The sequence below is a fragment of the Brachyhypopomus gauderio genome, unplaced genomic scaffold (assembly GCF_052324685.1).
Source record: "Brachyhypopomus gauderio isolate BG-103 unplaced genomic scaffold, BGAUD_0.2 sc69, whole genome shotgun sequence".
Taxonomy (NCBI): domain Eukaryota; kingdom Metazoa; phylum Chordata; class Actinopteri; order Gymnotiformes; family Hypopomidae; genus Brachyhypopomus; species Brachyhypopomus gauderio.
Window position 1 is genome coordinate 790,039 of NW_027506890.1, and position 13,769 is coordinate 803,807.

The 13,769-nt window shown below is 46.0% G+C and overlaps 1 protein-coding gene across 3 annotated transcripts in view; it reads right to left on the reverse strand.

Moving 5' to 3' along the window:
* Window positions 1-12,892, reverse strand: part of kcnd3 (potassium voltage-gated channel, Shal-related subfamily, member 3) — a 103,622-nt gene extending 90,730 nt beyond the window's left edge. For 2 of the 3 annotated variants that reach the window (XM_076989616.1, XM_076989618.1), the window contains exons 1-2: window positions 12,515-12,892; window positions 10,020-11,196 (exon numbers count right to left, since the gene is read on the reverse strand). In XM_076989616.1, coding sequence (XP_076845731.1) covers window positions 10,020-11,122 — 1,103 coding nt within the window. In that variant the 5' untranslated portion in view covers window positions 11,123-11,196; window positions 12,515-12,892. Of the gene's footprint in view, window positions 1-10,019; window positions 12,130-12,514 lie in introns of those variants that run through there. The other variant, XM_076989617.1, reaches the window with a different exon arrangement.
* Between the last annotated feature and the right edge of the window lie 877 nt (window positions 12,893-13,769).

A 13,769-nucleotide genomic window follows, 5' to 3' on the forward strand; every position in this document is an offset into this window, starting at 1 on the left:
CTGCCAGAGCCCTGCAAAAAGACCTCCAGCAGGCTGCACAAACAGTTAGAAACCGACTCCATGAGGATTGTATGAGGGCCCAACGTCCACAGATGGGGGTTGTGCTCACAGCCCAACACCGTGCAGGACGCTTGGCATTTGCCAGAGAACACCAGGATTGGCAAATTCGCCACTGGCGCCTTGTGCTCTTCACAGATGAAAGCAGGTTCACACTGAGCACATGTGACAGACGTGACAGAGTCTGGAGACGCCATGGAGAGCGATCTGCTGCCTGCAACATCCTTCGGCATGACCGGTTTGGCAGTGGGTCAGTAATGGTGTGGGGTGACATTTCTTTGGAGGGCCACACAGCCCTCCATGTGCTCACCAGAGGTAGCCTGACTGCCATTAGGTACCGAGATGAGATCCTCAGACCCCTTGTGAAACCATATGCTGGTGCAGTTGGCCCTGGGTTCCTCATAATGCAGGACAATGCTAGACCTCATGTGGCTGGAGTGTGTCAGCAGTTCCTGCAAGATGATGGCATTGAAGCTATGGACTGGCCCGCCCGTTCCCCAGACTTGAATCCGATTGAGCACATCTGGGACATCATGTCTCGCTCTATCCACCAACGTCACGTTGCACCACAGACTGTCCAGGAGTTGTCGGGTGCTTTAGTCCAGGTCTGGGAGGAGATCCCTCAGGAGACCATCCGCCACCTCATCAGGAGCATGCCCAGGCGTTGTAGGGAGGCCATACAGGCACGTGGAGGCCACACACAATACTGAGCCTCATTTTGACTTGTTTTAAGGACATTACATCAAAGTTGGATCAGCCTGTAGTGTTTTTCCACTTTAATTTTGTACAGAATTCAATGAGAATATTTCATTCATTCAGATCTAGGATGTGTTATTTGAGTGTTCCCTTTATTTTTTTTATCTCAAAATTGGTGGTGTACTAATTTGAACATGTAAAAGCTCCTTGGTTTTTGATGAATATGAACATTTTTATGTATGCCTGGTTTGGAGGTTCATTTGGGTATATGTCAAATGTTTGATGCCTGCTTTGGGGGTATTTTGGGGTACATTACCATGAGAACACCTGCTGAACAGTGAACATTTTGCCTTTTGGAGGGTACACAGAGCCCAAAAGTGTAAAAGGAGTCTAAAACATGATGCAACTGGAGCATTTCGCAAGCACAGTCAAAATCAAAGGCTGCTTGTTCTGCAAGTGTCAGGCTACAGAGCAGATCATAAGAACGACGCGGTTCTAAGATTAAAGGTATGAATTTAAAAGATGGTTATTAGGCTAATGTTAATAACCTATAGACAGCTGTTGCATGTTATGTAAGATCAAGTGCTTTTTTGTGATGGAGTATTTCCATGAGAATTCTTATTAGGAACAAGACATGCCTCTAAGAGCCTTTTGAATCCGTCAACAAGCTGGCATTTATTCATTAAAATGTGGAACTAAATCCACACACACGCACACGCACACACACACACACACACACACACACACTGTGAAGCAGATAAAATAGGGAGGTGAGAGTGTGTGTGAAGAATGTGCCTGCAGGAGTGAGAGATGGTGAAAATAGAAGTGATAGATAAGGACGAACTGCAGGTATGGAGCACAATGCTGGAACGAAGTGATAAGATCCTCCAGGGTAAATTCAGCAGACTTATTTAGCATATTTCTGCACAACTCCAGTGCCATCAAATACAAACAAATAGCATAACTGCAGTCATTAACTTACGCACTGCAGCAGCGGGCTTAGGCCAATGAAAACACACCCCCACAATTGTGCACACACTTAAACTCAATCATTAACATTTAAGCAATAATCAAGACGAATAATGGCGCATTTGCATGTCTCGGTAAGGTGGTGAGGGTAAGTGTGAGGAAAGCAACAGAGGAACGGGTCTGAATGTCAACATTAAACTGCTGGATCCATTCTGCCCTGCAACAGCCAAACCCCCTGGTCTATGGCAGCCCTAGAGCGCCAGTTTAGCAGAGCAGCAGGGGTCAAAGCTCTGACATTCGGGCCTTTTAAAAGTCAGCCTTCCTGCCTTGGGTCAGCTTCTGTGACCTTTCCATGACCTTTCATTCGAACAGTGAGCCTTTCCTCACATAAACACTAACTATGAATAACCATGAATAAACGTCTAACAGCTTTGAACAATATTTACAAATAATCTTCATTCACATTTGTTTATTTACAGAATGTACAGTGGATTCTGACAAAATTAACCAGGTTGGAAAATACTTTAACCTTAAAAGCAGCAGCTATCCACAGAATTTGTGACAGCCATGTACAACTTTATGATAACATCAAGTTAGGAACCTGTACTTGTTAATAAGTAAAATGGCTATGTTTTAATTTTCTACTGACATATAATTAGATTTACATGAGTGGCACATCATTTGATTTTAATTATTTTTATGACTATGCTATCAGTCTGGGAAAGACTGTAAAAATGACTACATCACTAATGCTCTGTCAAACAGATTTAATATAATTATGCTTCCTTTCATGGATATTTGATGGGAAACATTTTACAAATCTGTCTAAATTTTTTTAAATTTTCTTCATTCCCTAAATGTGTTTCATTTAGTATGTATAGAGCTTTAAGGACTAGTGGAAGCTGTGTGTGTGTGTGTCTGTCTGTGTGCGTGTGTGTGTGTGTGTGTGTGTGTGTGTGTGTGTGTTGAGGTCCTGCTCCTGCTGAACTAAGAACAGGCGGAAAAAGAATCTCTAAGCTCATCTAGTATGGTCTAATGAAACATGAAAGCAATCCAGTTCCGCTAAACAGAGGAAGAGGAGGGCCAGCCACAAGAGGAAGAGTGCCACACTCCGACATCTCGCTCTGTGTCAGCTTGTGCATGCAGAGCAGAGTAGCACTGGATATCAGCACTAATCTACCCCTATTAGTTTTCCATTCACAAGGTCCCAGGTTTGCCTTCTGGTGAGATATAACTGACAGGTTTGGGGCTGGTTTGCCAGGTTTGGAGCGACACACAGAGAGATATGAATAGGTGAGAAATCTCTGCATAAAGAAGCTGTTACATTATGTGGTGCCGTATTACTGAAGAGAACGGTTCACATCCACCCCATCCCTGCTGACCGCTCCAAGCCCAGCGCCTTTAGCCCCGGTGTCCTGTCATCCTCCCACCTCAGACACGCTGGTGACGTAGTGGATGTGTGCATGTGTGTGTGTTCATGTGTGTAGGAATGCATTTTGTATATTTGGTGTGTGTGTGTGTGTGTGTGTGTGTGTGTGTGTGTGTGTGTGTGTGTGTGTGTGTGTGTGTGTGTGTGCGTGTGTGTGTGCGTGTGTGTGTGTGTGTGTTCATGTGTGTAGGAATGCATTTTGTATATTTGGTGTGTGTGTGTGTGTGTGTGTGTTTGATAGGATGTATGTCATGGCAAGACAGATGGAATGAGCATATGAGAAAAGTAGGGGTGACATTCACTTGCGTGCATGCACACACACACACACACACACATATGCGTGGAGTATGGGAAGGGAGATAAAGTGAATAAAAAACATTTATGGACAGACTGAAGTTAAGTCTTCAGTAACTGACAGTGGGACGCCATTTTCTAGGCAACAGAGTGAGAAAGAGTGAGAGACAGTGAGACTGTAAGAGTGGTCCTGACTTCCCCCACCACAGCACTGGTATGTTCAGTGCACACGCTCTGACATCAATTAACACCCACGGCTCACTCTCATACACATACAGATCTTGCTTTCATAGAAGACAACAAAACAGCATGAAACAGCTGATCCAGTCACAATACCTTCCACTGAGGAGGTTAAACCACTTCAGTTATACAGTTTAATTTACTGTACAGGTTAAAATGACAATTATACATTTAAATCATGTAAAGCAAATAAACATTTTAAATGCAGCTTTTCCCCTTGCCATTAGGACTGATATTGTAAGGTGTCTGGCCCAGTACAGTAGTCACACAGTAGCCCTGTGAGATTGTAAATGGACTGTCAAACCACCTCTGTGTCCTTATCTCATATCTGTAAGAGTCAGAGGGTCAAAGCAGTATTAAGCCTTTACCTCTAGAAGGCCGTCGTGAGTGAATCAATCCAACACACATGCTTCAGTGCTTATATGTATGCACGAACACACACACACACACACACGCGTGCACACACTCACGCAGGCACGCACACACACACACACCCACCATATCCTGCTAGTGTCCGTCACTTCTTTTTCTCAACTTTACTTTAGTACAGGGCTTCATCCCGGATGAACACGTTTCCATCGGCCTTACATCCTTTCCTTCATCATTCTATTCCTCTTCCTTTTATCCCTTTAGCTCTGTGGTTTTATCATTATTATGTTCCTCCCATCCCTGCATTCACACCTCTCCTCCACCACACCAGCCCCTCGGGTCACCGGATGTGCAGCCATTAAGACAACGGGCTGCATACAGAGTCATGCTGCATGTGTCTGCTTCTGACACATGAAGTGTAGTGAGGTGCTTTATCCCATCAAAGGAGGTAGAGAGAGAGGGAGGAGGAGGCAGAGACAGAGAGGGAGTAGATAGAGAGAGGGAAGAGGTAGAGAGTAAGGGAGGAGATAGAGAAAGAGAGGGAGGAGGTAGAGAGAAAGGGAGGAGGTAGAGAAAGAGAGAGGGAGGAGATAGGGAGAGACAGGGAGGAGGTAGAGAGAGAGGAGGTACAAAGAGAGGAGATAGAGAGAAGGAGGAGGTAGAGAGAGTGAAGAGGTAGAGAGAGAGGGAGATAGAGAGGGAATAGATGGAGAGTCAGATGGGGAGAAACAGAGAGAGTGAGAGCAAGAGAGATAGTCAGGAAGAGGTGCAGAGAGATGGGGACCAAGGAAGAGAGACAGGGAAGGGCAGAGAGACAGGGGTGGAGAGACAGAGAGAGAGACAGATGCAGAGGCAGAAAGAGAACGAGTGATAAGAGCTTATTGTATCTCTGTAGTATTTGAGGGATTGCTGAACCTCAGTGGAGAGATTTGTGTGTTTTCCCTTAAAGGTCATTCGGGATGTGTAGCTCTGCCTAAAGGTCAGTCCCATCTCATTACCAAAAAACATCACCCCCCCCCCTCTGTCTATGTCTCCCCCCCCCCCCCCCCCCCCCTCTGTCTATGTCTCCCCCTGGCCAGTCCTGAATCCTTCCTGCTACAATGCAGCAAACACAACTGTGCTGTTCACAGATGTAATAACTCCAACAACAGACTCCCCATCCAAAGGTCAACGTCCTATTGGCTGACAGCCCAAACATTCAGAGAAAATCCAACCAGTTCTTCCCATGTCTCAGTCTGCTGGGAAGCATTGGGAGAGAATGTGAGCGTTCTGGCGGCATTGAATGAACAGTGCTTGCACACAAGCAAGACAGAAGCCATATCACTGCAACACAATGCTCGATAACTTGACAGACACTGCATTGTTTCATTGTTTTACGATATTCTGCTGTCGAAAAACATCCACTAGCAACAATGGTAACGGGAATGGGTCTCATAATAGTACTTCTCTTCTACAAGGATATTCAGCTGTGATTGAAGGGGTAGTCTCTCTCACTACGCCTGCGCAGGGAAGGATCAAAACTGTTCGATGCATAATTCACTGAAAACGCAATAAGAGTAAACAACGGTCTATGATGGAATCAGCATGTCATGCACTATGTGTGTTTTTAGCTGCTATATTAGGCATGTCAGTGGTACATTTCCTCTCTTTCTTTCTTTCTCTCTCTCTCTCCTTCTCTCTTTCTCTCTCTGTTTTCTCTGTTCTGTATCGTTTACACCAGTGCATGTTTAATTTAGTGCTCACTTGTTGGAGGTCAGGGCTCTGTGTTTCGTCTTGTCATGAGGGCTCACGCTGTGTTTAAAGTACAGAGGAAGACATGACGAACGAGAGCACACAATCCTAGAAGGAATGAATGACAAACCATAGCAAAGAAACATGACCACACAAATACACACACACACACACACACACACACACACACACACACACACACACACACACACCACACACACACACACACACACACACAAATACACACACACACACACACACACACACACAAATACACACACACAAACACACACACACACAAATACACACACACACACACACACACACACAAATACACACACCACACACACACACACACAAATACACACACACACACACACACACACACACACACACACACACACACACACACACACACACGGGCATACAGACAGGCATTTGCACACACACAGGCACACCCAGAGACATATGCACACAGACATCTGCACACACATGTACAGAGACACACACATGCATAAGGACACAGGCACACATACACACTGACACAGGCACAGACATACACACCGACAAAGGTACACACCACACAGACACGCATGCACACAGACACGGATGCAGACACACACACACACACACACACACACACACACACACACACACACACACACACACCCTACACGCACACACACACACACGCTCACACACACACACACACACACACACACACACACACACACACACACACCAAAGCAGCTTTTGCTTCCAAAGTTGGTCGTGGTTATGTAAAAAATTCTCTGCATTGTCACCCTTTCGCATTTGGCCTTTGGATTCTTGATGTTGTTACCAGACGCACGTCATAATATTTGTCCTATTTTGACAAATCTGCCATGAAAGCGCAGAGGCTATTTAGACATGTCTAGGTGAAACGGGTGTAAGGGTGAGGTGGGGTAATTAATCCCATACACACGGCGACACAGCAGAGCTCAGGCACCACGAGTACTGACACCTGTTCTCAGTTCGTACCTTCATTTCAGCATATATAAATATACCCGGTTTTGTGTCGTGTTCTGCAGCAGGGCCATGCCGGCAAACCTAACTTTCCCCATGGTGTGGTTGGTGTTTTCTTTAGTCTTTTTGCTGTTAGATAAATCTGTTTGTGATTATGTCCTGCTTTGCTTTGTTTGTTTATGTTAATGCCAATTTTTGGTTTATTTTTATCGTCTGTACTTTTTACGGCTGTGGTTGTTGGGTCACAGAAGGGATGATGTTACCTGGCATGATCAACAGTGATGAGCTGACCTGGGGATGCATTACAGATGCATTAATGCATTACACATGCACACACACACAAACGTCTCTCCTCCCCTCTTACGTATACACACATCTGCAAAATTGCAAACCAAAACTGTGTAGAATACTGGTGTGAAATGGTCTCATCCTGTCTAGAGCCAGACGCGATTGACATCACAGATGAAGTATATGAATGAGTTCAAACTGAGTCACCCGCAGTGTCAGGACAGGAGAGACGGTTCTTCCTGTTTCACGCACCGCTCCACGTCTGGATCAGCACCACCCCAATGGGGGCTCATTAAAAGTTCCACTCCACTACCATCCGGCTGAAGAACAGGTGTCCCAAAGTGAACCGTCGAGGTGCTTAACAGCCAGCCTTCATTAAGAAAGACAAGTCTTAGCTCTCTGCCTTAGTGCTCTGGGATGGGTTTCTGCTCTCTGGCCATTTTGGTTCTGATAAATACTGAGGTGACTGGGACCCTCAGACCTTCCTAAACTGCTCCAGGATCCAGGAGTCTTTCAATTTGCCTTCACGGACAATTTCACGACGTACATCTGGAGTCGTGCACTTCTGAGCAGACTCACCACCCAAACCTCCTCCACTTCCTCTACTGCTAAGGGGTGATTTAGCAGAAAATGCTTATATACGTCTTGGAAAGAATATAAACCCTTTAACGCTGACAAAGTGTGTTTGCTTTCCAGACTGAAAAGTCTGAGAATCATTACATAAGTCTGTCATGAAACTTTAAGGAAATCACTTTGTGTGTTTAGCAATGCCATTCAGTCATCTCATTCAGTGATAGTTGCACTACAAGAGTTGAGTTTACAAGACATCAATTCCTTTGTCATACTCGCATATTAAATGTTGTTAACAACAACAAACAAAAAAATCATTAACATTTACTTGTCTGAGAATTTCAAATTTCACATATGTTTTAAAGTGATTGTGGGGATGCATACAGGTACCCAAAGTTTGGCAGAGTTGCTCCAGAAGATAGAGGGGAAATAAACACACACCACTCACACACAGAATCACATTTTCTGCATCTGCCACCCTGAACCCATCAGCATGTCTGCCGTTGTAGCATCAGTGAGCTTGGAAATGTCATAGCGCTTTACATTAGTCAGCAAGTGCCCATCATTAGTTACACCGCCACACCCTAAACTGTGTTTTATTCATGAGCAAACACACACACACACACACACACACACACACACACACACACACACACACACACACACACTACACACACACACACACACACTTACACCACATAAATACACCTATATGCATAGAATGGGTCAGATCTCAGGAGCTACTGTGGAGTATTATGCAACTCACTCAACATAACTGGAGTTTATAACATATAAATGTAAATAAATGTAAATGTGCCATATTTTGTCAATTGTGATTTTTACACCGCAATCGAAATTTTGTCCTCCGCTTTTAACCCATCTGTGCAGTTAGAACACACACACTAGTGATTACTAGGGGGCTGTGGATCACACGTGCCCAGAGCGGTGGGCAGCCCTAGCCCGGCGCCCGGGGAGCAGTTGGGGTTAGGTGCACCTCAGTCATGGCCTTAGGTCTGGGAATCGAACCCACGACCCTCCGGTCACAAGACCAGTTCCCTACAACCAGGCCATTACTGCCCCACCAGGACATTACTGCCCCAATCAGGCCATTACTGCCCCAAACACATGTTGCATGGCACTGGACGTGCTACCAGCCTCGATAAGGGGAGTGCTAACCTTGCCCTTTCATGCAACACGTATAGTAAAACGAAGAGAAGCCAAATCATGTGTGTGGATTTCCCATAGTTGCAGGTATAATAAAACACACACGCACACACACGCACACACGCAGGCACACACACACACACACACACACACACACACACACACACACACACACACACACACACACACACACACACACACACACACACACACACACACACTGGATTCAAACTGTAACCACACTCTCACACACTTGCACTTGCACGTGCATGCAGTTAAGGACCCTGTCAGGGGTTTTACAGCTTTGGCATTTTGGAGGAAGCAATACTCTGTCATGCCTCACTCATAGAACCAATCATCTCAATTAATCGCACATAAACCAATAATCCTCATTAATCCAGCACTCTCCCATTAAACCAATCAAGTTCCTGTACAGCTCTTCCCCCTTTCCTGCTCTGCATCACTCTCTATGCTCTCTCTCTCTCTCTCTCTCTCTCCTCTCTCTCTCTCTCTCTCTCTCTCTCTCTCTCTCTCTCTGTTCTGATTCTCTGTGCTGAGCCACTTAGGAGTACAGGCTGTAAAGCAGAACATATTGTGCCATAAAGAGTTATTGAGCTGTGCCTGCTGCTTGTCTTAATGTGAAGGAGAGATGCATGAGCATGGCCCTTGGCTTGTTTCACTCCACTTTAAATATTAATTACCAGATAACTGACAATAAATAAAGTCAGCCCAAAGGCAACAAGTTAAGAGCAAACTCCCAGCTGGGCAGCATTGCCAGGTCTGGGTTAAGTAAGAATAGGAATATTTTACAGCAGGCACTAGACCACGTTGCCTCCGTTGTTCAAATGAAAGGAAGTAATGACATCGGCAGCCTGCAGGGGCAGCTGAGTATCAAGGTCATCCATAAAATCAGTCAGGCCCAAACAACGGTCTGATGTTCAGCGCTTGATGTGGACCTGGAACTGAAAACCCAGTCATCACAGGCCCGTACGTCATATATTGGGCTTCACAGATCACCAGAACTGGCATTTTAACGACCTCTCAGTGCCTTATAGAACAGCACCTTATAGACTTGATGTACAACGTTCACTACTGTGGTCTTACGGAGGGAGGCTGGTGATGGGGGGCGTGGTTAGTGTTTGTGTAGTGAACACGACACCTACAAAATCCTACAAGTAGAAAAAGAGTAACATAGAGGGAAACTCACCCCAGTGTTGTCATGGTGACGATGGTATACCAGAAGGAGGCCGGGATGCTGGTGAACTTGCTGGAGCTGGAGCCCTTCTCGGCGTAGAACATGACGGTGGCGAAGATGATGATGGCCATGGTGAGGGAGAAGAGCAGGAAGCCCAGCTCGGAGGCGCAGCTCTTCAGCGTGTAGCCCAGGATGCGCAAGCCCTGCGAGTGGCGCGAGAACTTGAAGATGCGGAAGACGCGGAAGACGCGCAGCGTGACGAAGGCGCCGCTCACGTCCTCGTTGTCCGTCATGACCAGGCCGATGTAGTAGGGCAGGATGGCCACCACGTCGATGATGCTCATCACCGATCGCATGAAGCGGTAGCGGCTGGGCGCGGCGAAGAGACGCATCAGGTACTCCACGGTGAAGATCATCACACACGCCGTGTCCATGCAGAAGAAGGCCACCGTGTAGCGCTCGCCGCACGGCACGTCCCGCTGGTTGGGGGTGGAGCCGCACGGCACCGTCTCCACCACGTTGGTGATGACGGAGACGGCGATGAAGAATCCCGTGACGTAGTAGAACACCAGCGCCATGGTGCTGGTGTGCGGGTTCTCGAAGGCGCGCCACATCGTCTCGCGGAAGGTCATGTTGGGCAGCTTGCTGTCCTTAGAGTCCTCCATGTCGTCCATCAGTCGCTCGGCGTTCTCCCGCTTGCGGTCCTTGTACTCTTCGTAGCAGCAGTCGCTGATGATCTCAGGGATGATCCCGAAGAAGGCGAGCTCCTCGTCGTAGGCCGAGATGCACTCGTAGCGCGGGTAGTGCAGCTTGCCCGTGCGGTAGAAGTTAAGGATGCTCCGGAACACGTCCGGGTCACGGTCGAAGAAGTACTCGCGGGTCTCCTCGTTGTAGAAGAACTCCTTCTCGGAGCTGCCGAGGAGCGTGTCGGGATAGCGGTCCAGCGTGTTCTTCCACGTCTGGAAGCGCCGCCCGCTGACGTTGAGTACGATGAGCTCATCCTGACGTTTGTTCTTGTCAGCTGGTGCGATGGGCATGGGCAGGTTGGCTACGGGCATCCAGCCGATAGCCGCTGCCCGGGCAAAGGGGAGCCAGGCCGCTACGCCCGCAGCCATGGTGACTCCGTCTGGGGGCGAGGGGAGTAGGTCGAACACCTTCACAACCAGCTTGACTTCAGCTCGGACACCATCTAAGGGGGCGCGGGTGGAGGCAGGTAGAGTGAGTTAAAAATGAGTGTGACAGAGAACAAAAGAGAAGGAAAGGTTAGGAAAAAGATGAAAAGGAGAGATGGGGACATACAGAGAGGGATACGGAGGTAAGAGGTATTGATGGAGTGGAAATGGATATTGATGGAGTAGGAAAAGAGAAAGAAATTATTAACATCAAGACATGAAGAGGAAAAAGAAGCATATAGAGAGAAACAATGGGGGTAACAGTGGTGAGGATGTGGATGTATAGTGGGTACAAGGAGAAAAGGAGACAAGAATGCGGGTGAGAGAAAGGGCGAGACGGGAGCAGGGGCAAGAGAAACACGACAGGAGGAGAAAGCGATGAAGGTAGAAAGGACAAGTGGAGGGCGGAAAGGACGAACCAAAGGACGGGGGGAGAAGGGAGGGGACAGAGAAAGTCAAGGGAAAAGATGGGAAGAGGGAGGAGGTAAAAACAGACAGAGAAATACAATAACAGAGGCACCTATATAGGAAAGGCAACAGATGTAGCAGTCATTCAATGTAGCAAATGAAACAGTCATTCAAAGTATATTACATTTGGATGTACAAATGTAAATATCTGAAGGACTGAAGTGGCAGGGTTTGAAGCAATGCTATTTCAGTATCTAATAAAATACAGAAATATGTATTATGATAGAAATACACTTTAACATATGACTCAAAAAGTGAGTATTTGAAACTGATTTATTATTGCCTAGCAGACGACCTATTCTTAACTCTCATATAGCCTTGAAGATCTCCATTAAACGTATTTCAGTTTAACAGCCTTAACATGTTTGATATCCAATGGAAACGTGACTAAAACGTGACTAAAATGTAAGACTATACAGTTCATTCTAACTAAAACTGAATACAAAATCAGTGAGGTGAGACAATGCATTGCAATAAGAGGAGTTTTACATATAATATACTGTTTTGATTCCTGCAGGGGATATTATACTTAAAATTGCTAAATGCAGTGCGTTTTTGGCTCCCCTGTGCCGCATCAAGCTATTGTTGAGAAGGCTACCGTACCTGTTGATCAGGAGCACTGCCTAACGTTCTCCAACAAATGCATTCAAACGACAGCAACAGAAACTTTATTATGTTTTTTAGATTTTTGTAAAGACAACATATTAAACAACAAGAAGAAAACTGGGTAGAATTTACGAATTAACATGATTTCATTGGACGGATCCACAAAGGAACAAAAAAATAATTCTACGTTATTTTAAGCGAACACAGGAGCATACAACATTATCCCACAGCACGACAACATAAATAGTTAATTTTACTTACCCGCAAAAATGAATAAACTACACAAACCGCATTTCCTCACTACTAACACTTTGGGAAAGTGGCCGTTGCGCCTTCACAAAGTAACTATCAAAAACAAGTTGGAAAAAAATTGATGGAGCCGATAATGAGAAATGAAGCTAAACTGCACCAAGGTTACACCGGGAAACGAATAAAATCACGACGTTAATGTATCGAGTGAAGAGAACATTTCACTTCGATGTCCGTCGTCTTCTGCGACATAACGCGTAGTTACGTGTACGAGTCGCCGAACGAGTCCGCTCGCCACGACGGAAAGAACGAGCAGCTTCTGCGCTCGAGCTCTCTCAGCGGCTTCCCGCAGGATGCTCGGATGATAGACAGAGGTGGTAGTCTCTCTCTCTCTCTCTCTCTCTCTCTCTCTCTCTCCTCTCTCTCTCTCTCTCTTCTCTCCTCTCTCTCTCTCTCTCTCTCTCTCTCTCTCTCTCTCTCTCTCTCTCTCTCTCTCTCTCTCTCTCTCTCTCTTCCTTCCCACAGCCACACACGCACACACTCTCTCCCTCCTCTCTCTACCGCGTCCCTCCACGGCTTGTTCTCACGCTCTCTATTCGTGCCGTGCGCGGTGCTCGTGTAGCTGGAAGAGCGCGAGACGCGCCGAGGCAGCATCCGCTCACTTTCAGTGTAGTTGTGTATGTAGCGTTTAGGGAATTGTTAGGTTAGGTTCACCCCAACTTAACCGTCTACCTCAAAGCATTTGAAAAACGTTCCGCGAACAAAGTATGCTCAATCAGACAAGCGTGCAACTGTATGAATGTAAGAAATCAACCAACGGGGACTTTGTAAGCATTGAGTCTTTTTTTTCATAATTGAAATGGGAGTACACTTGAAAACAGCAGTACTGGTCTAGAGTGTATGATGCAATGCCGTATTAAAGGACTACATTCCTATATCCTGTCGATGCTTTGATGACTTTTTTAATTTACAGCTTCGGCAGTGCTGTTTAATAAAACATTAATAATAATAACACTCATTTGACACGTTAAAGGAACAAGTGAGCTAATATTTTGGACAGTGTTTCTGTATGGCTGTGTATATGTGAAAAGCTAATAAAAAGACTACAGAAAGAGGCATTCATGCATTAGGCATTTTGGAACAATTAACCAAAAAATCAAAACAAGATCTAAAGCCCAACCATGTGACTATAGTAACAACGGACCTCTTCCCTCCAAGACCATACCGATCACCATCACCTGGTAAGTGGACCCAAAACAGTTCGCAA